Source organism: Salvelinus sp. IW2-2015, linkage group LG20 (genome assembly GCF_002910315.2).
Source record: "Salvelinus sp. IW2-2015 linkage group LG20, ASM291031v2, whole genome shotgun sequence".
Lineage (NCBI taxonomy): Eukaryota > Metazoa > Chordata > Actinopteri > Salmoniformes > Salmonidae > Salvelinus > Salvelinus sp. IW2-2015.
Genome location: NC_036860.1, coordinates 40,942,151 through 40,969,680, shown reverse-complemented (window position 1 = coordinate 40,969,680; position 27,530 = coordinate 40,942,151). Strand labels below are relative to the sequence as shown.

Below are 27,530 nucleotides of genomic sequence, written 5' to 3'. Positions count from 1 at the left end.
CAAGGTAAACCTGTGTAATGATCATGCTATTTAATCAGCTTCTTGATATGCCACGCCGGTCAGGTAGATGGATTATCTTGGCAAAAGAGAAATGCTCACTAACTGGGATGTAAACAAATTTGTGCATTTTAGAGAAATAAGCTTTTTGTGCATATGGAATATTTCTGAGATAATTTATTTCAGCTCATGAAACATGGGACCAACAGTTGTTGCGTTTATATTTTTTGTTCAGTATAGCTTATACGTAGGACTGTTGTAAAATAAATATCATTAGCCTATTGCTGTCATTTGTTGGGTATGGTAGGCACTAGCCTTTTTTTTGTAATTGCTGCAATATAGCCCATTAAAACCTTTTGTGACAGTTTAAACCAGTTCGCAATTGTTTTGTTTCTTTCTGTTGAGCCATTTTCTTGCACAAAATTAAGTTACAACTGCAATGTTGTGTTTGCCACAACTTAATATCCTGCTCGTATTTTCCCTATAAACAATGGTTTGACTTTTGATATTACCCTAATAAAGTTTAGAAACTTTTGTTAAGTTTTGGTGTGGTGTGGGTATTAGCCTATTATACTTATGTTATGAAGGCAGTGAGCATCGGTGCTACAACTGACTCAGAGGAAGAACGTTTTAGGACTACCATAATTACTCCTATAATCTAACAATGCTTATCCTTATAAAAAAATATTTGGATCGAAAATGTACGAATTAGCCTCCTTCCGTACACCAATATCTGTATTGCAAGGTGGTATAACCCCGCTGCTACCTGTGCACTGCCTTTAAAAGACCTTGGGTCTTGTAAATGGAATGACTTGCGCGCGTGCGTGCGTGCGTGTGTGTGAGAGAAAGAGAGAGCGTGAGTGAGTGAGCAAGAGAGAGAGGGAATGAATGACTTGTAAGTGTGTGAGTGAGTGTGTGTGTGAGATAGAGGGAATGAATGACGTGAGTGAGTGAGTGAATGAGTGAGTGAGGGTGTGAGGGTGTGTGTGTGAGATAGAGGGAATGAATGACGTGTGTGTGAGTGAGTGGGTGAGTGTGTGTGTAGAGTAGAGACCCTTACATTTCTGAAGTCCAGTGTTCATCTGCGTGTGGGAAAGAAGCTGGAGGGAGAGGTCACCTGGCCCTGGCAGGCAGGCCAGCATTTCACACAGACACTAATGCAACATGGGACATTCGTTGCTACTCACACTGCAGAGAGAGAGGGGGAGAGGGAGGAAGAGAGAGGACAGGAGAGAGGTCAGAACACAGACATAACTGCAGGGACACATATGCTACATAGAGATACTATAGTAATAGTATAGAGCAGAGTGCTGGCTAATAGAACTCTCAGGGGCTGTCTCTTATACACATCTAGATGTGTATAAGAGACAGGTGCTGGCTAATAGAACTCTCAGTCCTGGGGGGGGGGGGGGGGGTCAGTTCAGGGAGGACACAGTTACCTTTCAATTAGAAAGTGTTTCACACCTGGAGCATCAGGTAGAGGTGACATTTGATGTGAATAACAACTTAAATTAAAACATCAAACAGCCAAGGTAAAACGTGGGGCAGACTCTTCCCCAGGCCTTGGTAGGTTTAAAATTACTATGTCACAGAGTCAACCCCACCCCACCCCCTCAAAAGCAAGTGAAATCGCAAAAAAAGCATCAGCACCCTTCTACAACATTCCATTTGCATATATTTGTTAGTTGTAAAAAAGCTAACTTCTCCTTTAATTACAGATATGAACTCCACTCACAAAGAACCCACTCCAGAGAGCAATAGTAGGAACATGGCAGTAAGTAACAAATCAATACTCCGGTCTAGGGTTGGGCGGTATACCGTATTTTACTATACACACACCGGTATTTATGCACGGACCGTGTTTTTAACCTTACCTTCTATAACGGCATTTTAATGTTTGGTTTGTTAAATGTGATATACCATGTGTAACGTCCATTTTTATAGTTTACTCCGCTACTTGAGTCATCCCTCTCTGCTCTCTCTCCATACAGATCTAGTCCCACCCTGTCACTCATTTGTTGGTTGCTTGATCACGAGCCACGTTCGTTCAGTCTGCATGGTCAATGCAGCACATGCAACATTGATATTTTTATAAATCCACAAGCGCTCTATAATTACTATATTCGTTTGTATTTCTTACATCTGCAAACAGCTAGTTTGTATTTTCTTAGCAAGTTAAGTTAAATAGTGTTAGCCACTAATGCTAATCGCTAGTTAGCTGGCTAGCGATTAGCTAGCTAATAAAAGTAGTCAGAGCAAACGTAGCTAGCTAATACCGCTTGATACCAGTACTGGTGGAGGCTTAAATAAGCATGTTGTTTGTGCAACAGTATCTTCTAAATCAAAAGAGGAATAGGCGAAGCATGAATATGTTGGTTATATGACTAAATATTTAATGTAGCTAAAGATTATAGGGTCCCCTAGGAAACACTGAACATCACTTTGGTGCCTACTCTTATCACAAAACTCGTCCATGGCATTTTCATTCGTTACGTTAAACACTGCATTCAAAGTGCCCACTATTTATATTCTAATTATAGAATTATAATAAACATTCTATTTCCATGATTCCAAAAGTTCACCCAAGTGTTTTAATCTAAATCGCAACATTTGGTTAAAAATAAGGTCTAGTATTTTTGCCCATATGGTGGCAGTGTGGAAATTATCTGAAATTAGTGCAGGAAATACAGAAATTGATGGAAATGCAAGAAATTATTTTAGGTTGAAGTTGAATTTAACAGTATAAAACAATCCGAATGAAGAAAGACCCATTGAAATCATTTAGAATATGTGTTTCCACCCTAGGGTCACACACTACTCAAAGAAAATGTATAACTTTCATTAATCAAAAACATAAAATACTGTCATAAATTTGAAAAATACCATGATATGCTATTTTGGCCATATCGCCCAGCCCTACTACGGTCCCCAACAAGGCCTCAAGAGGCAACAGCCACAACATGAGTACATTTAGGGGATATCAAACAATGGAGTAGAGAGACCGTATAAAATGTAATAAATAACAAGGTACTTTAATAACGAGAGGCTGTATGTGAGCTTGCCACCCAGTAACATAATCAGAGGTAACATCAGCAGCAGAGAGAGAACAGCTTTAATTGCAGACTGCTTCACTTAGTTACAGTATTCAAAACACCACAGATGCTTGTACTGAAGAACAGTCAGGGAGCAAATTAAGTCGACAGGGTGTGTTGCCCCGTGCCCTTATCCTTTGCTGCCATGTGGCATCAGAACAAACACCGGAGCACAGACAAACACACACACACACCGCGTTGTTATGAGGAAGGAAATTACCCACAAAACAACCTTGGCATGGCCGTCTGCCGCAGGGTGCCGGCTTAAAAGTGCCTGTCACCTGTAGAAGGGGAGAGAGGGTGAGATGAACTCCCTTTAAAAACACAGGAGCTGAAAAAGGTCAGGATGACAGCTCATTTAAATCCTCCCTGGGAGGGGAAACAAAACAAGCCTTAATGAAGCTGGTAGTTACACACACACAGAGAAAGACAGAGGTGGAAGGGCGGTTAGGGCTGGGGGAGGCTTGACGGGGGTAATGGGCGGTAGAGGGAGTGCACTTTCTTCACACCACCAGACAGATCATGGATTTGCTGCTGTTCTGTTCTATGTGGCAAGGGGTGATGCTGCGTCATCCTCCCTGACACCCCCCTCCCCTCCATCAGTCCTGCACACTCTGCTTCCTGATTTACAGCCTGACCAGTGGCCAACCATATGGCAGCAATCCCTGCCCTTGATTCAACGTGTCACCACACATTAACTTTAATTGGCCTGATAGGTTGGTTTTTCCTCCCTGTAAGGATTTGAGGAATAGAAGATTTCAGCACCGGTCTTATAGCTGCAAGGAATATTTTCCCGCTTTTGCGCCAGTAAACCATTTTTTACCCCTCTCTTTCATTCATTCATCTTAGTGCCAACGTTTCTCTACAAGGATGACAATCTTTTCAAGAACACAAAAGGCATTGGGGTGGAGGTAGTCAACCTCACATCAAATGCAGACGTGTGGTTACAGGTGTTTCAAGAGGAATATAGATAGACGAGGATGGGAGGGTTCAGTCAAAACAAGATCCCAATTTATTGGTTTGTTGCATACACACCCAGAGGAATGCATCAACACACACAAACAAGGGCTTGACATTAACTTTTTTAGCCACTTGTTCAGACAAGTAGGACATATTTTTTACTCATGTCACTTTTTTACTCAAGTTGCAACAACAACAAAAATGTTACACCATGGGCCAAAAACATGACTTTACATTTTGCTGTATGATGCAAGGAACCACTTCACAAAATAAAATGCATGTTAATCACTGGTACTGCTGGTCTCTGATCCCATATATTATATATGCTACAGTTGTGGCTTTGAGCAAGGCACTTAACAAAACGAAGAAGTGGATCGTGGACTTCAGGAGACAGCAGAGGGAGCACGCCCCCATCCACATCGATGGGGCCGCAGTGGAGAATGTGAAAAGCTTTAAGTTCCTTGGCGTACACATCATTGAAAATCTGAAATGGTCCACTCACACAGCCAGTGTGGTGAAGGTGGCTCAACAGCACCTCTTCAATCTCAGGAGGCTGAAGAAATTTGGCTTGGCCCTTAAGACACTCACACTTTTACAGATGCACCATTGAAAGAATACTGTTGGGCTCTCCAGAGGGTGGTGTGGTCTGCCCAACGCATCACCAGGGGCACACTGCCGGCCCTCCAGGACATCTATAGAACCCGGTGTCACAGGAAGGGCAAGAAAATCAAGGACCTCAGCCACCCGAGCCACGGCCTGTTCACTCCGCTATCATCCAGAAGGCGAGGTAAGTTCAGGGGCATCAAAGCTGGGACCGAGAGACTGAAAAACAGCTTCTATTTCAAGGCCATCAGACTGTTAAATAGTTACTACTGGCCGTCCTCCACCCAGTACCCTGCCCTGAACTTTTGTCACTGTTACTAGCCGGCTACCACCCGGTTACTCAACCCTGCACCTTAGCGCTTTATGTTTTTTTTAAACTGCGCTTGAAGAAACTTTCAAAGTTCTTCCAGATTGACTGACCTTCATGTCTTAAAGTAATGATAGACTGTCGTTTCTCTTTGCTTATTTGAGCTGTTCTTGCCAAAATACAGACCTGGTCTTTTACCAAATAGGGCTATCTTTTGTATACCACCCCTACCTTGTCACAACACAACTGCTTGGCTGAAACACATTAAGAAGGAAAGAAATTCAACAAATTAACCTGTAACAAGGCATACCTGTTAATTGAAATGCATTCCAGGTGACTAGCTCATGAAGCTGGTTGACAGAATGCCAAGAGTGTGCAAAGCTGTCATCAAGGCGAAGGGTGGCTACTTTGAAGAATCTGTAGGTGTGTCTAAACTATCTATCTATATATACACACACACCCACACAGTACCAGTCAAAAGTTTGGACACAACTACTCAATCAAGGGTTTTTCTTTATTCTTACTATTTTCTACATTGTAGAATAATAGTGAAGACATCAAAACGATGAAATAACACATGGAATCATGTAGTAACCAAAAAAGTATTAAACAAATGATATTTTAGATTCTTCAAAGTAGCCACCCTTTGCCTTGATGACAGCTTTGCACACTCTTGGCATTCTGTCAACCAGCTTCATGAGCTAGTCACCTGGAATGCATTTCAATTAACAGGTGTGCCTTGTTTAAAGTTAATTTGTGGAATTTCTTTCCTTCTTAATGCATTTGAGCCAATCAGTTACCTTGTTGAGCCAACGCCTACCTTGTTGTGACAAGGTAGGGGTGGAAAACAAGTCCATATTATGGCAAGAACAGCTCAAATAAGCAAAGAGAAACAACAGTCCATCATTACTTTAAGACATGAAGGTTAGTCAATCCCAAAAATTTCAAGAACTTTGAAAGTTTCTTCAAGTGAAGTCATAAAAACCATCAAGCACTATGATGAAACTGGCTCTCATAAGGACGAGGACCACATCAGGAAAGGAAGACCCAGAGTTACCTCTGCTGCAGAGGATAAGTTCATTATAGTTAACTGCACCTCAGATTGTGGCCCAAATAAATGCTTCAGAGTTCAAGTAACAGACACAACTGTTCAGAGGAGACTGCATGAATTAAGCCTTCATGGTGAATTGCTGCAAAGAAACCAATACTAAAAGGACACTAATAATAAGAAGAGACTTGCTTGGGCCAAGAAACACAAGCAATGGACATTAGACCGGTGAAAATCTGTCCTTTGGTCTGATGAGTCCAAATTTGAGATTTTTGGCTCTAACCGCCGTGTCTTTGTGAGACGCAGAGTAGGTGAACAGATGATCTCCACATGTGTGGTTCCCACTGTGATGCATGGAGGAGGAGGTGTGATGGTGTAGGGGTGCTTGGCTGGTGACACTGTCAGTGATGTTTAGAATTCAAGGCACACTTATCAGCATGGCTACCACAGTATTCTGCAGCGATACGCCATCCCACCTGGTTTGCGCTTAATGAGACTATTATTTGTTTTTCAACCCGACACACCTCTAGGCTGTGTAAGGGCTAATTGACCAAGGAGAGTGATGGAGTGCTGCATCAGATGACCTAGCCTCCACAATCACCGGATCTCAACCCAATAAAGATGGTTTGGGATTAGTTGGACCACAGAGTGAAGGAAAAGCAGCCAACAAGTGCTCAGCATATGTGGGAACTCCTTCATGACTGTTGGAAAAGCATTCCAAGTTAAGCTGGTTGAAAGAATGCCAAGAGTGTGCAAAGCTATCATCAAGGCAAAGGGTGGCTACTTTGAAGAATAGTTTGATGTCGTCCATATAATTATTCAATGTAGAAAATAGTAGAAATAAAGCAAAACCCTTGAATGAGTAGGTGTGTCCAAACCTTTGACTGGTACTGTATGTGAGAACACGTAGTCAGATGGAGAGAGAGCAGCTGGAGTAGCAGTGTTCTCTGGGGTGATCCATGTCTCCATCATCGCCAAAAAGTCAAGGGACTGAAGGGTATCATAGGCTGAAATGAACTCTGCGTTCTTGACCGCAGATTGGCATTTCCAAACGCTGCCGGAGACCAGGAATTCTTAAGGCTAAAATATTTTCAGTGGAGCTCCTTGTCATTTAGGCTATTCTAAGAATATCTTTGAGAGGGGGGAACGTTGTCAGAAGTACTGAATAGAGGAGAATACCAGCATTCCAACGGTGTCAGAATTACACCCAATTCTGAGCACTTGAGACCGTTTTACAACCGGAGTATGCAGCATTGGTTTCATCAACTGTGCACCCGTATCAAGTGCATGTCAGCCATTTGCAGTTATACACGAGTGCTGGTGGAACGTTTTTTTAGTACATCGGAATGACAATTACATTAATACATGCAACTAGTTAAATAGTTAACTAGTGAGGTAGCCAATTTAAAGCATATTGTGTCGTTTTGCTGGTTATCTAGTTAGTTTGCTGTAGGCTTGGGCGGCATACCGTATTATACCGCACACCGGGATATTTGGATATAGCCATGGGATGGTTTTACAACACCATTGAAACAATTTTATGTTCTTTTTTCTGAATTTGAATATTTGTAGCTACTTTTAAGTAAATACCTGCAGTGAACTTGTGCAATACGCTAGACGATAAAGATTGTGTTCTTCATTCTACGTCACATAATTTTTCATTATGAAGTTTACCGGTAGTCCCCAGTCACTTAGTGTGTTTGTTTGTAAGCACACAATGACAAGAGACTGGTGCCTTTAGTAGCTAGTTAGCCATGTAGCTAAGTGGTTAGGGTCGCTTGGTAACAGAGAATCCCCCCTGGATCAAGAGTCTTGCTGTCTAATATTTGTTTTCTGCATGCAGCAAACAGTATAATTTTTTGTTACTTGAATAACTTTAAGAGTCTGTCCTGCAAATACTTTAGGTTAGAGACTCAAAATGTTTGCAATGCGCTCATTAGCATTTAGTTAGCATTCTCTATTGGATTTTACATGCATCTGTTAGTTTTGCTAACCTTCGGATTACAAAGGATCAGTGAAGTTTGAAAATGGTGCCCCTTGTGTTCAGTGCCGGTATTACTGAATAGCCCAATATGGCTCAAGGTCGTTATGAAGGTATGGCAATCTGGATAACGCCCAAGTGCACTGGCACACGCAGGTGATGCATAACACCATGCCTTTTTCAGGATTTTCATGACTAACAATTAGCTATAACTGGGCAAATAACTCACTAACTAGCAATGAATATCAACCACGTGCACAGTAGGCTGACTTTGATCAAGAAAATGCAGGCCTCCAATAATTCTACTCCGAAGCGCTCTGCAGAGATTGGTAGGACAGTGCACAACACATGGCAACTGGAGGACACTTTGAACCAATTTTGATTGGAGTAGCCTAGTTGTTTGACATTGTGATTTTTGCAGGAATTTATTTTACTTATCCATTCAGACAACTTAAATCTATAATCTGCTTGTCCAATTTTTTTTTTTTTTTTTTGGGGGGGGGGGACTTCCTTTGCACACAAACACACACACACCTCCCCCACAGCGCCCCTGAATGTCAGAAAACTGGGGAGCGCAGCAGCAAAGGTCAGCCTATGGTAATGCTCTAGCTGACACTCTGCTCTATAGTGGTAGAGAGACTACAGCAAGAGATGATGAAACCAGACAGACAGGCAGACAGAAAGACAGACAGGGCATTGGTCTCCTACCCAGTGACTAGGCCACATCAACACATATATCAGACAGAAAAAAACCACAGGGTCTTTCAACAACACAAACACTCAGAAAGTACAGTAAGACCGTTGTTGACAGTCAGGCTCTCTCTAGCACAGCTTTGAGATATCAGATGCTGCAGCTTCATAAGATCAGGGCTCCTCACCACCACACCCCTGTTCCCCGTGTGTGTGCGTGGCCTCTGCTACGCCAACGGATTCCTAATTGCCCACATGGTATAACCCAGGTGGGTTAGATTGATATGATATGATATGGACTTTACTCTGCAGTGACCCAGGCAGGCACCTGTATCCAGCTGGATTACAAGCCTTACTAGCTGCAATTGATTGGACACTGTCAACATCCCTACATAGCTAACCTTGCAGAACACACTGCAAACTATATTGAATACCATTTTATGCACAGTGTACACAATCAGCCTGCAAAAGTGACTTTGTGGGAATTACAATGCCGTTAGCTAGCTTACTAACCTTGTTTGCTGTTAGCTAGCTTACTGGCTAAGACAGTACTATCCGATGCCCATTTCAAAACTACTGTAATGTTTAACACAGCTAGACTTTGCTCGCTTAATGAACACAAAATGTGGAAGTGGGTTTTTGACTGGACTATACAAGCTTATTCGATGCTAGCTACCTGATTTGTCAATGTGGACATCATGCATTTAGATCTGATGCCCTGGACAATGTGAAAATCACTGTGATACAGCTGAATGAGCTGGAAAACATATGCAAGTGGATGTTTGACCGGACTATACAGCTTGTTAATAATGATTGTTAGTATTTTATTGTTTTTCCCCTTTCAAATTGGTAGTTTTAGCTTTTAGTTTATTCACTTCTTGATCAGGATCTAGATCAAAAAGCCATGAATAAAGCAGGTGCGCTCTACCATTCCTATGACATTTTCATCTCTCTAATCTTGTGCTAGGAACTCAAAACGTCTAATATGTTCTAAAAGCATTTTCATAATATCACGTTCAACAACGTTACATAACATCGACATGCGTTAGAGACCCATGACATGATGACGCAGCAAGTGACTCTTCAGTCTCCACCACAACAACTCATACATCTATAATAGTTGTCTATTTGAGTGAGCTTCTTTTTATAAGAGTTTAGTGATGAGACAATGCTGTACTTGAAAACTGATGCATGCAAGGTCACAAGCACAACTTCAAGGCATTTAGAGACGCCATGACATATCATGTCAAATTGCTCCCATAATTTGATGCGACACAAGCCTATATCTTTCCTTCATTTCTCAGGGGCGTTAGAAAGACAGGCAGAACAACTCACCCATCTAAAAAAAACAGTGTGAGAGGAGAAGGCCATTTAGAAAATTACACCAGCCAGCTATAATTGCATTAGTCAATATCTCCCCACGTCAGGGCAATCTGCATTGGTTAAACATTCAGGAGGAAGTGTTAGGAAATGGATCATAGGGATAATTGCAGAGAAAAACAACCCAACGCTTTCGGGGCAGGAAGAGACCGGGGTTCAGCTGTAGTGTAGCCTATGTAAGGGGAAAACTAGTGCATGTAAGTGTGTGTGTGAAAACTAAGAGTGCAGCATCAAAATAAGCAGCATTAGAAAAGATGGTTCCGAAAAGGTGAGAAAACCCTGTTTGGTTGGTTGTGAGTATTAACCACTAGTCCTTTCCCAAATGAAGGTGAAAGCAATTAAGAGAGCTAAGCCTCTGTGTTGTGATAATGTCTGTGATAATGACTGAGGGAGAAGGAGAGGAGAAAGCAGAACAGGCTGTGTGCTGCTGTTATTTAATTGCGTGTTTACCCTGAGGTCATAGGGTCAGTAATAGAGCCAAGGAAAAATCTTGTTGGGAGAAATTCATTGTATCCTAGTGTGCGTGAGTGTGTGTGCATACTCCCAGGGACATAGAATTAAATTACTTTTCTTTTGCAAGCGGGGAGAGCTGAATGCCGGGGTAAAAGAAAGAGAAACGGGAACAGAAAGAAAATAGCTTTTTATCCTTGAATTCCAAACCGGAGCATTCTAAATGAAAAAAGCCCTCGCTTGCTCTTGTGCGTACTGTTCACATCAGTGTGGCCTTCATTAGCCCATCTGGGTTGTGCAAACAGTAAGGTGGAACAGGATTTAATGAAACAGTGCTGCTGCTAGCCCAGGGCCCACAGGCATGGAAGCCAGTGCTGTTCTGTTCCACTGTGTGTGTGTGTGTGTGTGTGTGTGTGTGTGTATACATGGCATGTATATGTGGTATGTGTGTGTATACATGGCATGTATATGTGGTATGTGTGTGTATATACATGGTGTGTAGTATGTGTGTGTATACATGGCGTGTGTGTGTGTGCGCACGGTATATGTGTGTGTGCGTACATGGCGTGTGTGCGCATGTTCGACATTCTCACACAAGAGATCCTGATGACTGGAGCAGATCCTGAGGTGTGTAGTCCAAGGCTGGGCTGGCTGACATTTTTATTTTTCAACCATAGAGATGCCAGCCCTCATCAACACGAAATGCTTTTTACAACAAAAGATAATGTGTGTGTAATACTGTGTATGTTTAAAATGAGTGAGGGAGGGGAGAGACACTGAGATAATGGAAAAAGGAGAAACGGAGACAGAGTCAGTATGGCACTGTTTCCAAACAGGCAACAGAAAAGTTCAGAATTCAAACAAAGAAATTGCAGCTGTGGTGATGAGGGAGAGAGAATGGAGACTAGAGCAACTCAGAGCTGGTTTAGACACTAAGACCCTCTTCACACTTACACTTTTCATAAAAATACCGTTAGCTACACATATTATTCAAATGTAAACCTGCATACTTGCTACATCTCGACCGCTACCTCCGGAGTTGAAGCACGACAGTTACCCCCTTTGAAGCAGGGCTGTGTAAACAGAACTGCCTCGTTGAGCCAACACTCCTACAGTATAAATGGTAATAGCAGAGCAATGTTTCTGTAACAGCTAAAATGTATAGACATTTTCCTAATATTTGATACTTGTTTTTATTGAGTTTTCACCTGAAATTGCAGTAACAGCCTGTTACATTCTGAAATTGTTGCAGTAGCTGCCGTCTGCACTGAGCCACGTAAAACTATGGAAGTCCATCACCACCACCAAAAACATGTAGATCATACAAATAGGAAACGTTTTTTCATTTGAAACATTGTGTGGTGAATTCAGAGGTGGCGCCACAGGTCCTAGTGTGGTGGTGGTGGGGGTTTGTTTTCCTGGCGCTCAGGCCATATGGTTAAAAAGAAATCCTGTAAAAACTTCTGGCCCTAGGGAGGATGAAAACATTAGAAACGCTTTAAAACAGAAAACTGCGAATGGACAATAACTATATATATATATATATATATATGAGAGAGAGAGAGATATATATATATATACACACATTGGCAAGAAAGAGTATGTGAACCCCTTGGAGTTACATGGATTTCTGCATAAATTGGTAATTCAATTTGATCTGATCTTCATCTAGGTCACAACAATAGACACACAGTGTGCTTAAACTAATAACACAGATTGTATTTTTCTTGTCTATATTGAATACATCATTTAAACATTCACAGTGTAGGTTGGAAAAAGTATGTGAACCCCTAGGCTAATGACTTCTGCAAAAGCTAATTGGAGTCAGCTAACCTGGAGTCCAATCAATGAGACAATATTGAAGATGCCTTACCCAATAAAAAAAAAAAAACACAAAATTTGAGTTTGCTATTCACAAGAAGCATTGCCTAATGTCAACCATGCCTTGAACAAAAGAGATCTCAGAAGACCTAAGATTAAGAAATGTTGACTAGCATAAAGCTGGAAAGGGTCACAAAAGGATCTCTAAAAGCCTTGATGTTCATCAGTCCACGGTAAGACAAATTGTCTATGAATGGAAAGTTCAGCACTGTTGCTACTCTCCCTAGGAGTGGCCGACTGCAAGAGCACAGCGCAGAATGCTCAATGAGGTTAAGAAGAATCCTAGAGTGTCAGCTAAAGACTTATAGAAATCTGTGGAACATGCTAACATCTCTGTTGACGAGTCTACGATACGTAAAACACTAAACAAGAATGGTGTTCATGGGAGGACACCACGGAAGAAGCCACTGCTGTCCAAAAAAACATTTCTGCATGTCTGAAGTTTCCAAAAGTGCACCTGGATGTTCGTTCCACAGTGCTACTGGCAAAATATTCTGTGGACAGATGAAACTACAGTTGAGTGGTTTGGAAGGAACACACAACACTGTGGAGAAAAAAGGCACAGCACACCAACATCAAAACCTCATCCCAACTGTAAAGTATGGTGGAGGGAGCATCATTGTTTGGGGCTGCTTTGCTGCCTCAGGGACTTGACAGCTTGCTATCATCGACGTAAAAACTGAATTCAAGTTTATCAAGACATTTTGCAGGAGAATGTTAGCCTATCTGTCCGCCAATTGAAGCTCAATAGAAATTGGGTGATGCAACAGGACAACGACCTAAAACACAAAAGTAAATCAATAACAGAATGGCTTCAACAGAAGAAAATTCGCCTTCTGGAATGGCCCAGTCCGAGTCCTGACCTCAACACGATTGAAATGCTGTGGCATGACCTCAAGAGAGCAGTTCACCCCTGACATCCCAAGAATATTGCTGAACTGAAACAGTTATGTAAAGAAGAATGGTAAAAAATTCCTCCTGACCGTTGTGCAGGTCTGATCCGCAACTACAGAAAATGTTTCATTGAGGTTATCGCTGCCAAAGGAGGGTCAACCAGTTATTAAATCCAAGGGTTCACATACTTTTCCCACCCTGCACTGTGAATGTTTACACAGTGTGTTCAATAGAGACATGAAAACTTAGAATTGTGTGTGTGTTATTAGTTTAAGCAGACAGTTTTGTCTATTGTTGTGACCTAGATGATAATCAGATCAAATTTTATGACCAATTAATGCAGAAATCCAGGTATTTCCAGAGGGTTCACATACTTTTTTTGCCACCGACCACCCACCCACCCACACACGTTCAAAAGTTTGGGGTCACTTAGAAATGTCCTTGTTTTTGAAAGAAAACTATTTTTTTTGTCCATTAAAATAACATCAAATTGATCAGAAATACAGTGTAGACATTGTTAATGTTGTAAAGTACTATTGTAGCTGGAAACAGCAGATTTTTAATGGAATATCTACATAGGCGTACAGAGGCCCATTATCAACAACCGTCACTCCTGTGTTCCAATGGCACGTTGTGTTAGCTAATCCAAGTTGGTCATTTTAAAAGGCTAATTGATCATTAGAAAACCCTTTTGCAATTATATTAGCTGCGCACAGCTGAAAACGGTTGTACTGATTAAAGAAGCAATAAAACTGGCCTTCTTTAGACTAGTTGAGTATCTGGAGCATCAGCATTTGTGGGTTCGATTACAGGCTCAAAATGGCCAGAAGCAAAGTACTTTCTTCTGAAACTCATCAGTCAATTCTTGTTCTGAGAAATGAAGGCTATTCCATGRGAGAAATTGCCAAGAAACTGAAGATCTRGTACAACGCTGTGTACTACTCCCTTCACAGAACAGCGCAAGCTGTCTCTAACCAGAATAGAAAGAGGAGTGGGAGGCCCCGGTGCACAACTGAGCAAGAGCACAAGTACATTAGTGTCTAGTTTGAGAAACAGACCCCTCACAAGTCCTCAAATGGTAGCTTCATTAAATAGTACCCACAAAACACCAGTCTCAACGTCAACAGTGAAGAGGCGACCCCGGGATGCTGAACTTCTAGGCTCGTCACGGTGAATTCATTTATACCCATGTTTCCAGTCGCAATTTGCTTTTACCACATGATTTTCATGATATCGATACAAATGAAGCCTGGTTTGTTGTAATGTTCTAAGGTAGGTCTACTTTACTTTTATATTGGTGAGAGAGGGTTAAAAATACATTTGATAGGCCAACGTTACTTGATGAAGACATTCTGTTATAGTAACTCTGTGCTTTTGTCTTGAAGATAAAATGTAATGAGTGTAGCCTACAGACGAGAAAACAAACCCTTTGTCTGCAAAAAATGCGTGTAAATTGTTACATTATTCAAGAGAGCAATATGGTATGGTTGCATTATGTTTTAGAACATTTTCATTGCTGAATAGTTTGTGCTTACTGGCTAGCGGCTACAGTGATCACTTATCACCCCATTGGCCTCATCCCTAATCTGTTGTGTTCTGTCGGTCATTAACCATCAGTGGCTCATTTTAAAAAGTGTTGCTCGGCTAGGCGAACGAACGAGTGTTTATTTTTATTTAACCTTTATTTAAATAGGGAGTCACATTGAGTTAAAACATTTATTTTACAAGAGAGCCCTGTATACATTACAATAAAAACAGAATAATAAAACAGGGTTTCCCAAACTCGGTCCTGGGCCCTCACTTGGTTTTTGCCCTAGCACTACACAGCTGAATCAAATAATCAAAGCTTGATGATGAGTTGGTTCTTTGACTCAGCTGTGCAGTGCTAGGGCAAAAACCAAAATGTGCACCAAGGTGGGGCCCCAGGAACGAAAACCCTGCCTTAAYACCTTCGCTTGAAAAACTAGAAAAAAAKCAGCAATATAATGGTTTGCCCATCGTAGTCAGAATAACTCAAGAAATCTGTCATTCATTTTGACGTTTTTGCAGATCTTAGTCGCACAAATGTACATCTAAGATTCTAGGTGCAGTATTTATGTGAAAACATTTGTATAAAAACTATTTGTCTCTCATTGAATGACAAACATTTCATTGAAGAATCCCTACTGTTGACCAATCACCAACAAATGGGTGTAGACTTTGGCTAGCCTCGAGAAAAAAGTGTGCGCACGAACAGCCGAAGACCAAAAACATCACAAAATATGCACGAATGGTTCCAAACTGTTTCGGATGGGAAGCATGAGGATGCTTTTAGCCTGAATGAGAGCCTCTGGGCCTGCCCAGCCAGTTAGCCAACAAAGTACTGATTGGCTCCGCAGCCTCTAGCTGAGGGAGGAAACTGGGGGTGCGTCTGAAATGGGATCCTATCTCTTATGGCCTGGTCAAACCTACATACGTAGGGAATAGCGTGCCATATTAGACACAGGGCTCCTAGGACTGGTAGAGTGAGTGAGTGAGTGAGTGTATGAGTCGGGAGATATGAACTGGAGGCGTCCTGACCTGATCTCATCCTGAGGCCAGTCATTACAACACACACCCACTAATTACCACTCACCCACTTGACTCCTTAATGTGGAAAGTGCGAGACAGGAGTGTGAGTGTGGGGCTACTTATTTACTTATCTATCTTTCCACTCTACATCCATTCACAGTGCAGACAGAGGACTGGAGAGGACATGCCTCAGTGAGGGAAAAACCAACTGCTTTCAGAGATGTGATAGTCTAAAAACCAACCACAGAGAGGGAGAGAATCCCCAATGGCTGACATGCATTAAAAACCATATTGAGATCTCTGGGCAGCACTTCAGAGCTGTAGGTTTTTAAACACACAATTTAAAAGTCCTACATTTGATTGTCACACTCTAAATACACCTAGTGCTAAAAACACCTAGCAAACACCTATAAAAACAGCCGTAGCAAGGAACCAAGCCGTGGCAAGGATCCATTACTCTTCCTGCTTCGCAATTAAGAGTGACACTTGACAGTTAGGTTTGGAGCAGCCCTGGCCTGCATCTGTTCAAACACAGATTGGTACATGGCGGATGACTGATACCTGTGAGGGAGAGCGAKTTGCACGCCACATGAGAGGAGAGACCCTACTCTGCAGTATAGCCTCAGGGGTCGGCTAACCACACTATAGCCCTGAGATAGGCCTTATCGTCTTCATACAAGAGCAACATTGTTCCTTTTGTCTTTTCTAAATCCCACATCAATGTAATCTAAGAGTTTTACTCTTTATCAAAGGAGACAACAATGCAGTCACGTGGAGATGTCTGACACCAAGCTATGTAGTGTTTGTAAAAGGGCAATTCCACGATAACGGAATTGCGCTGAAAAATAATGTATGCTAAACAAAAACCAATGATTTCAAAGTTTAACAAACCATACAAGTCCATGCACAGGACTACTTATAATAATTTACACTGAACATTTTACAAAAACACATTTCCTGGCAGAATTGTGCAGATGCAAAGTTCAGTAACAGAATTTCTGTAAAATCTCCCTGGTTTTTTGTGTCCACATTTTCCAAAAACTCATATCTGGTCCAATTTAAGATTCAATGATGTCTGCAGAAATAATGGGGTGTCAGCTACGACATGACACATTGACGTTGAAAAAAACTACAGTAAGTGAAGTGGATTTAGACCCGATAACTGAATTTCATCATGGGTCCCTGATCTGTACTACAAAGAAATGCATAATTATGGATATGAATGTCTTCATGGTGATGTTTCCCAAATAGGTACACAAAAGTTACAAATATGCAATATGCTTTTTTGTATATTGGGGTATGATTCTACACACTGGCTATTATTTTAATGAGCTCTGCCCCAACAATACAACGTTTGGTTGGTCAAATCTGAACCAATCATAGACATGTGTTTCATAAGTTTTGACATCAAAGTACAGAACAGTAYAGCTCTGGAGCAGGTTTTCATCAAGGATATCTCTGTACTTTGCTCCGTTCATCTTTGCCTTGATCCTGACTAATCTCCCAGTCCCTGCCGCTGAAAACACCACAGCATGCTGTCACCACGATGCTTCATCGTAGGGATGGTGCCAGGTTTCATCCAGACGTAACACTTGGCATTCAGGCCAAAGAGTTCAATCTTGGTTTCATCAGACCAGAGAATTTTGTTCTCATAGTCAGTCTTTTAGGTGCCTTTTTCAAAACTCCAAGCGGGCTTTCATGTGCCTTTTTTTTGGATTCCGTCTGGCCACTCTACCGTAAAGGCCTGATTTGTGGAGCGCTGCAGAGATGGTTGTCCTTCTGGAAGGTTATACCATCTCCACAGAGGAACACTAGAGCTCTGTCAGAGTAACCATCGGGTTATTGGTCACCTCCCTGACCAAGGCCCTTCTCCCCCGATTCCTCAGTTTGGCCGGGCGGCCAGCTCTAGGAAGAACCTTGGTGGTTCCAAACTTCTTCCATTGAAGAATGGAGGCCACTGTGTTCTTGGGGACCATTGCTGCAGAAATGTTTCGGTACCCTTTTCCAGATCTGTGCCTCGACACAATCCTGTCTCTGAGCTTTACGGACAATTCCTTCGACCTCATGGCTTGGTTTTTGTTCTGACATGCACTGTCAACTGTGGGACCTTATATAGACTTGTGTGCCTTTCCAAATCATGTCCAATCAATTGAAATTTACCTCAGGTGGACTCCAATCAAGTTGTAGAAACATGTCAAGGATGATGAATTGAAACAGGATGCACCTGAGCTCAATTTCGAGTCTAATAGCAAAGGGTCTGAATACTTATGTAAATAAGATATGGTTTTAAGAAATTTGCACAAATTTCTAAACACCTGTTTTCGCTTTGTTATTATGTGAAGATTGCTGAGGATTAGTATTCTTTTTAAATCKATTTTAGAATAAGGCTGTAACGTAACAAAATGGGAAAGTATTCAGACCCATTAACTTTTTCCACAAGGCACTGTATATTTTTTACTTCAATGGAGACTTGCTCGCACACTACTTGTTTCAGCAGGAGGGTTGGTAAGGGGCAAGAGAGGAGCAGGGACCGGTGCGTGTGACAGTCTATGAGAGAGGAGCAGAGGCCGGTGTGTGTGACAGTCAGAGAGGAGCAGGGGCCGGTGTGTGTGACAGTCTATGTACGTGGCATGGAATGGAGGGGAGAGAGAGAGAAAGTAGCCAAACCGACTCACGCTAGTTAGATAACTATGGCAGCAACAAGTTTGTCTATCACAGGCCTCCTGAGTGGTGCAGTGATCTAAGGCAGTGCTAGCTGTGCCACTAGAGATTCTGGGTTCGAGTCCAGGTCCTGTCACAGACAGCCACGGCCGGGAGACCCATGGGGCGGCGCACAATTGGCCCAGCGTCGTCCAGGTTAGGGGAGGGTTTGGCTGGCAGGGATGTCCTTGTCCCATCACGCACTAGCGACTCCTGTGGCGGTCCGGACGCAGTGCACGCTGACACAGTCGCCAAGTGGACAGTGTTTCCTCCGACACATTGGTGCAGCTGGCTTCTGGGTTAAGTGGGCATTGTGTCAAGAAGCAGTGCGGCTTGGTTGGGTTGTGTTTAGGATGACGCTCGGCTCTCGACCTTCGCCTCTCCCGAGTCCGTACGGGAGTTGCAGCGATGAGACAATAGTAACTATTGTATACCACGAAATTGGGGAGAAAAAGGGGTAATACATTTTTTTTATTTATTAAAAAAACACTTTTGTCTACCTGGTAGTGCCTCTCTTGACTGAATCAAATTGTTGTAAAGGAGCTAGCTAGCAAGGCTAATTGAGGCTATTTTGCTGCGCTCTACATCCAATGTCTACAACAACTCCATATGAAACAAGAGCCTACCTGTTGCGAAATGTCTTTCCGAAGGAAAGTGGGGCAATTTCATGAATATTCATGAGTCTCGACATATCATCCAACAGGGGCTGTCACACAGATGCTCTACAGAGTCATCTGTTTAGCTAGCTCATGCCGTTTGGGAAACCCAGCTTAAGCTTGATCACCAAATAATAAATAAAAGCATCACCAGCTAGCTACCAATCTATTTCACTGTCCGATCACTCACAAAAACGAGCCCACTAATTGTTATTTTTCCATTCCACAAATGGTCTGTGTTGCTTGACATGATCAAGTTAATCCAAATGTATCAAAGAATAGGTCATGCGTCCACGATTAGTTAGTGGCTACTGCCTGGCCAGTGATCTAGCCAGCTAGATTTCAGTAATTAGCTATCCTCCTAAAAGCGGTGGCCAGTGGATAAACTAGGTTGACGAGTTGAAAATATTTGTCTGAAAACAAACTAGTAGCCAGTTGTTGCATTATGGTGCAATCATATCTAACCAGCTGGCTGGCTCCTGAAGCCTACAGTATGTCCCCATGAGCTCCCGAGTCTAGCTAACGGTAGCTAGCTAGCATTGCAAATGAGCATTTCACTAGCTAGCTGAGCTGTTCAATAAGAAAACGGCTGATATGAATCAAATACTTTAGCTAGCTAGCAAGTCGTCCTCGGAGACAATGTTATTGTGGCGTGGGAATGTCAGATTCATATTTAAATGTTATTGAATTTGGTGGTTACTACTGGTTTCATATCCGAAGCGAGAGAAATTGTCCGCCATGTTTTGTGTTTTGTCAAGGGCTCAGAGTGAAGTCATGCACTCAAGTCTCAACCGAATCACCCAATGGCTTCTATATTAGGATGCATCAATATTTATGAAATTGCCCCTCGCCTTCCGTAGATTGATCATTGTAGCCTACTCTTCATTTAGCCAACTTAAATTCTGCAATTTTTATTCCATTTTGCATTGATTAGAAAAATACCACTTCACTTCCTACACATGGAGACCGACTGTAGCGTTGCTTTGATTGACCGACAACAACATAGTTAAAAAAAAAAAAGGGGCACATACAAACTCATAAAACTGTTGTTTTAATAAAATGTTGAATGTAATGGTCTATTAAAAAATGAATACTCTCCCAAGTAAATCGAATACTAACGTCCGTTCGGATACTAGAATAACCGTGCCCATCCCTAGTACTGTGCTGTCCAAATTTGTGAACCCAACTGTGGTTTGTGACTACTATGATTTCCCATTGTAGCCAATCCAAATTGTAGAAATTCCGTTACTGATTTGGTATCAGTAAAAACACMAATTAATCGATAGGCCTATCTTAACGTGTTACTTCTGTGAACTTTCATTATTCTCATGAGGGAGAGAAATGAGAAAATATCTTAGAGGTGTTTTTGGTAACGGAATTTCAAGGCACAAAGCAGTGTTTCTTCAATTTCTCCCAAACTAAATATAAGTGTTGATATTAGTTGGCAGGTGTCTTTACCTCAACATCATTGTGTTTTGATGCATTTCTAATACCTTTTAAGACCTTTTCTGGTAGATGTTTTCTAAGACCCCTCTTCTACCTGTTTGACCAGAAATCAAAGCCTTGGCTTATTCCACATTTTTAAATGACAGAAAAAGGTTGAAAAACATATATGCCTTAATTTCTCAGAAATATAGGCTCAGCTTTCATTTCACACCCAATTTAACATGCTCCTATGAACTTCACATGTTGGTGCTCATTGATCCTTTTACATGGAAATGACCAAAAGCACAACTGCAGATGTAGTATCTCTCTATCTGTAGATTGCACCTTGCACATGTACAAGCCGGACCACAGGAGTATGGTTGCAATTTTCCAGAAATCCTGGTTGGAGGATTCACAGATTTCCTGCTTAATCCCTCCCGATTCCATGAATCTTAAAACTGGGATTTTTCGAAAACCTGGGATTTTTGCAACCTTATACATTTATCGACCAATACTACAGGAGAGAGAGAGAGAGAGAGAGAGAGAGAGAGAGAGAGAGAGAGAGAGGGAGTGTGCAGGGTTGGCTAAATGTGAGAATCATGTGGGTTGTAAAGCAGCAGGAAGCTGTGATGTCCCCCGAAGGGACACTAGGGTTTCAGAAGCACTAATGTGTCAAATAGCTGTGGTGTGGGCCTACATCAGAGAAACCTACCACACAGCCACTTATGTATGGAATTACAGGTATGCCCAAGGTAACATTCCCAGCAAAAATGTGTGTATGAGTGCTTCAAAATGTGTGCGTGTGAGATACTGTATGAGTGAGTCAAAATGTGACGTAAAAAGTGTGCGTACTGTGTAGCGTGATTCAAAATGTGGACGTGTGCTTCAAAATGTGTGTGATTGAGTACATACTGCACAAGCAGGCAGGCAAAGAGAGGAGAGCGGGACAGATGCCAGTGTTGTGTGTTATCTGACTGGTCAAACTAGTGAAAAACAGTTTAATGCCTGTCAGCAGCCCAAACACATGACTGCGCACTCCACCCTCTCCATTTTGGTTTAGTCTCAAATGGCCTTGACTGTGTCTGTAGAAATGGCATCCTATTCCCTATATTGTGCACTCTATAGGCCCCAATGGGCCCTGGTCAAATGTAGTGCACTATATAGGGAATAGGGTGCCATTTCAGACCCAGCCTGAGTTTGTGTGTGGACAGAGCCGAGCTAATGCGCAACAGCATTGTTCCAGGCAGGCTAGCGTAGCAGCATAGGGAAATGAAGATGGAGTGGCTTGATTTCATTTATGAGCAGGTGCATCCATTTTGTGCTGCTCTTCCTCTGCCTCGCTCGCTCACATTCAAGCGCTTATAAGAAATTGGACACGCCGGTGACAAATTGAGCCTGCGATTAAAGGGAGAAAGAGGAAAGCTTTTTAAAGTGCTGCTGATTGGGATCCCAGGCTGTCCTCACATAGGAATCAGAGGTTGGGTTGTGTGTGTACACATGTGGGACAGTGGTTCCCGACACCCCCCTCTCCCTCTCCAGGTGTTTCAACGGCTATCATTTCTCCTCTGAGTGCTCAGCAAACAGATCCAAATCAATGCAGCTGTTCCTCACTGAGGACAGACACACTCGTGAGAGGAGACTTCGGCGTAGGTCAGCAGCAGCACCAGGGTGTAAGGCGGCTTGATTTAGGAGGAGGCTCACTGCAGCTCCAGTAGTCTGAGCTGTGGGAGAGCTAAGGCCATTAAATAATCCTAAAAGGGCTTAACACACACAAACCAGCATGCAGACAGGCTGTGTTACACAACCAGCCGCAGAGCACCGCCGCACTCAGTCTGGCTTGGAACATTTATCCACAGCGCCATTAAACTATCCTGATCTCTTATACATATAGCCTAAATACACACAGACACACACACAGTCAGAGATGCACACCAAAATGTGGTGAGAGACTAAGCCTGCCCTGCCCTCCCTGTATGCCAGGCCCCTTTTCCCTCCATGTGCTGGATTTCCTGGTCGATACAACCCGAAAGCCCAAACAATTATATTTTCTGCCCATGTACAGCAGCAGGTAAGGTCAGCTCAATGGCAATGTTGACATCAACACAGGGCCTGTCTGGGATAAAAGAGATCCTTCTCTGTGGGCCAGGGTGTKTAAAGGTGTGTTGCCAGGGGAAGAGAGTGGCAGACATTCGGTATCCCTTCATGTCCTTTGTGTMTTTGCGCGTATGTGTGTGTGTGCCCCCACTGCGGAGTGCGCCAGCTCCCGGCCCTTATCCTGCATGGCGAACATCTCACCCGTGTGTCTGCATGGGAACATCTGGCCCTCCCAGGCTCACAGAGCAGCAGCCAAAGCACACCGCACTGCCCATCCATCTGTCTGTCCAAAGCATACCACACAGTCTATTTATTCACTACATCCGTCTGTCTGTCATAGCCAAAGCATACCAGTCTGTCTGTCTCCCAAAGACAGTCAGCACCTCTCTGCCCTTGCCACTCACTGGGAGAGGAGGAAGCATGGTCTGCATTGCAAATACCCGATTGTCACAAAAGTATTCATATTTATTGAGATATTATTCCCGAAAGAACTAGGAGTACACCAGTTATGGTTAAAATGAGCAACACACACACTCTTGCATCATGCCTTCTCAAACTACCTAACTCACAAAGCCATCTGTCCCCTAGCTGTCCAATGGTTAAAGACTGATGAGGCCCGCTCAAAGGTTTATGCAATTGAACGCAACATTAATGCACCCGACAGCACATTCTTCGCCATTGACCCTCTTTCTCCTGCAATAAGGCCCGGAGGCAACAGTCAGGCTGAGATAGCCGACTTGAGCTGATGGAGGGGACTTTGGATGGAGCAGCCTAATGATAAATTAATCCCTCAGTTATGGCTTGGCTAGAATAGCCCAGACCCAACCAGGGCAGCTCAGAGGACAAWTTACCTTTATCAAAGTTGACATGAACTGAACACCACCTCAATATCACATCAACACTACACCAACKACATCATATCAACACGGCTTATATAGGCCTACAGGACAGTGTGTACTAGGCCTATTTAAAGTAAATCTGCTGTTGATGTGCACAAGTGGTTATTTCATGTGAACTATTTAGCAGAAATGAGAGACATGACTTGCGCTAACCATCCCATCACAATTCCAGCTGCCATGACATAGCTGCACTTCCTCTGCACCTTCAGGGGGTCTGCTAGTCAGGGATAATTTGGGTCTCTAAAGAGCAGACCCATCAGCCCCCCACACACTGCAGAGACAGAGAAAGAGAGAGAGATGGGTGGTACTGGGTAAAGGAATCCTCAGGGCAGGGTGTGGATGGCTGAGCTGTTATACCCTGTTCTGCTCCCTCTCTGTCACATGGGAGAGGCAGGCAGCAGGCAGTGACACAGGTGATTTAGTGAGGAGTCAGGCAGGGTGCAGGGTGGCTTAACACAGCCTGCTGGCCTTAGCAACAGACTTGACTTCCATATGGAGTGCCACTGATAAGGCCCAGCTTGTATGTTCGTTCAGCTAGAGCACTGAATAATGGGGAAGGGAGGAAAAAACAATGGTGATAGGGAAACTGCACAATTAAATACACTCCACATACAAAAACAACGTATAAAATGTGTAGGTCGAGGTATGAGATTGTATTTGACCGTAATAAAAGATGGCATTTGATAAGTTAGAAGTTGTTCGAAAAAACATGCAGCGACTCAAACTCAAAGCGTGCGAATTACAGATGCAGGGAATGAGACTGAATGACAAATGAGTTTGAGGGGGTCTTTAGAGGGGTCTGCAATTCATTTGCTAATCCATCCATCTAACTGTGCGTGCCTCATCTAACAAGAAGAGAGGTGAGTGGAGTGCTGCTGCTGCTGGTATTAAAAAGCTTGTTGTTCTGGGTGTGTGGGATTCTCTTAGGAAGCATGGCCCTTTGCCCTAAAAGCCTGACCCAGGCTGTTGAATGGGTTCAGCACTTCACACAATTTTTAACTACGTTTGATTAACCCCAAAACTCAAATTGTGCATATAATCTATTAGTTCATAGTGCAGCAGTATGTGGGTGGTGATATGGTGATACAAAGTGTGTGTGTGTGTGTTCGAGAGAGAGCGAGCACTGTAAAACAGTCCATTCGGGGGAATTAAAGAAGCCAAAAGGACAGGTTTGTTGTTCTTTCAAAACCAGCTGTCACTAGCAATCAAATCAAAATGTAATTGTCACGTGCCAAATACAACAGGTGTAAAACTTACAGTGAAATGCTTACTTATAGGCCCTTAACCAACAATGCAGTTAGTGAATAMTTACTAAATAAAAAAGCAACAAAATAYGAATAATGAGGCTATATACAGAGGGTACTGGCACCGAGTTAATGTGCAGGGGTATAGGCTAGTCGAGGTAATATGTACATGGGGGTCATTCAGGTCATTCGTTCAAAGAAGAGCAACAGACAGTAGCAATAGAAAGTCAGCAGTACCTTCGTGTATTAGCTCATACATACCACAGTGGTATGATGGTTCCTGTCAGCTTCATGGGAGTAGTACGGAATTTAAGGCAGGCACTCCTCCCTGAGTGGAAAGAAGATTTCCAGAAAGATTAACCCAGCTTCCTTAAATAGCCCCTGACAAGAGGTAAAATCAGACATTACAGGAAGCTATGCTAAACTGCCTCCTCACAGTAATTAGATCAGGAAAATGACTGTCTTTTCCCCCCGTGTTCGCACTGCTGTTGATCAAAACCCTAATGATGGCGTCAGTGGTGTGGGTTGGCAAAATCGAGATCTCCCTATAGGACAGGAGCCTGTCAGGCCCAATTCCTCGCTCTATACAAAAGGAAAAAAAGAGATAGTGGAATGGGACTAACAATACTTTACAAAAAGTAGGCCTAACAAAAGACAAAATAAAACATTCAGGAGAAAAAGTGATCCATAAACTGCACATTGTGAAAATAAACTGTTACAAGAGATTGTCTGGTATTTTTGACGGTAGGCCTAACAAATCATTTCACATCTTTTTATCTGCCTGAGGACTGGGCCTATATCATGTCTTACGAGAGCGAGAGATTTCTTGTTAACAAACTTTAGTTTTGGCAAGTCGGTTAGGATATCTACTTTGTGCATGACACAAGTAATTTTTCCAAACAATTGTTTAAAGACAGATTATTTCACTGTATCACAATTCCAGTGGGTCAGAAGTTTACACACACTAAGTTGACTGTGCCTTTAAACAGCTTGGAAAATTCCAGAAAATTATGTCATGGCTTTAGAAGCTTCTGATAGGCTAATTGACATCATGAGTCAATTGGAGGTGGACCTGTGGATGTATTTCAAGGCCTACCTTCAAACTCAGTGCCTCTTTGCTTGACATGGGGAAATCAAAAGAAATCAGCCAAGACCTCAGGAAAAAAATGGTAGACCTCCACAAGTCTGGTTCATCCTTGGGAGCAATTTCCAAACACCTGAAGGTACCACGTTCATCTGTACAAACAATAGTACTCAAGTATAAACACCATGGGACCGCGCAGCCGTCATACCGCTCAGGAAGGAGACGCGTTCTGTTTCCTAGAGGTGAACGTACTTTGGTGCGAAAAGTGCAAATCAATCCCAGAACAACAGCAAAGGACCTTGTGAAGATGCTGGAGGAAACAGGTACAAAAGTATCTATATCCACAGTAAATACGAGTCCTATATGACAATAACCTGAAAGGCCGCTCAGCAAGGAAGAAGCCACTGCTCCAAAACCGCAATAAAAAATCCAGACTATGGTTTGCAACTGGTGTAACTGAGTCAGGTTTGTAGGCCGCCTTGCTCGCACACGCTTTTTCAGTTCTGCCCACAAATGTCTATAGATTGAGGTTAGGGCTTGTTAATGGCCACTTGACTTTGTTGTCCTTAAGCCATTTTGCCACAACTATGGAAATATGCTTGGGTGTCAATGTTCATTAGGAAGACCCATTTGCGACCAAGCTTTAACTTCCTGACTGATGTCTTGATGTTGCTTCAAATATTCCACATATTTTCCTGCCTCATGATGATCTATTTTGTGAAGTGCACCAGGCCCTCCTGCAGCAAAGCACCCCAACCACATGATGCTGCCACCCCCGTGTTTCACGGTTGAGATGGTGTTCTTCGGCTTGCAAGCATCCCCTTTTTCCTCCAAACATAACGATGGTCATTATGGCCAAACAGTTCTATTTTTGTTCCATCAGACCACAGGACATTTCTACAAAAAAGTACGATCTTTGTCCCCATTTGCAGTTGCAAACCGTAGTCAGGCTTTTTTTAATGGCGGATTTGGAGCAGTGGCTTCTTCCTTGCTGAGCAGCCTTTCAGGTTATGTCGATATAGGACTCGTTTTACTGTGGATAGATACTTTTGTACCTGTTTCCTCCGCATCTTCACAAGGTCCTTTTGTTGTTCTGGGATTGTATTGCACTTTTCGCACCAAAGTACGTTCACCTCTAGGAGACAGAACGCATCTCCTTCCTGAGCGGTATGACGGCTGCGCGGTCCCATGGTGTTTATATTTCGCATACTATTCGTTGTACAGATGACCTGGTACCTTCAGGCATTTGGAAATTGCTCCAAGGATGAACCAGATTTGTGGAGGTCTACAATTTATTTTCTGAGGACTTTGCTTGACATAATGGGGAAATCAGCCAAGAGGCACTGAGTTTGAAGGTAGACCTTGAAATACAGCCACACCTCCAATTGACTCAACTGATGTCAATTAGCCTATCGGAAGCTTCTAAAACCATGACATCATTTTCTGAAATTTTCCAAGCTGTTTAAAGGCACAGTCAACTTGGTGTATGTAAACTTGACCCACTGGAATTGTGATACAGTGAATTATAAGTGAATAATCTGTCTGTAAACAATTGTTGTAAAAATTACTTGTGTCATGCACAAAGTAGATGTCCT

General features: G+C 42.7%; 1 protein-coding gene across 8 annotated transcripts in view; it reads right to left on the bottom strand.

The window, feature by feature from the left end:
- fam222ba (family with sequence similarity 222 member Ba) overlaps positions 1–27,530 on the bottom strand; it is a 76,526-nt gene that overhangs the window by 11,460 nt on the left and 37,536 nt on the right. For 2 of the 8 annotated variants that reach the window (XM_024010823.1, XM_024010819.2), the window contains exons 2-3: positions 25,089–25,179; positions 1,058–1,185 (exon numbers count right to left, since the gene is read on the bottom strand). In XM_024010823.1, the coding sequence (XP_023866591.1) occupies positions 1,058–1,139 (82 nt within the window). In that variant the 5' untranslated portion in view covers positions 1,140–1,185; positions 25,089–25,179. Of the gene's footprint in view, positions 1–1,057; positions 1,186–3,313; positions 3,371–25,088; positions 25,180–27,530 lie in introns of all 8 variants that reach the window. The other 6 variants (XM_070449393.1, XM_024010820.2, XM_070449394.1 and 3 more) reach the window with 4 other exon arrangements.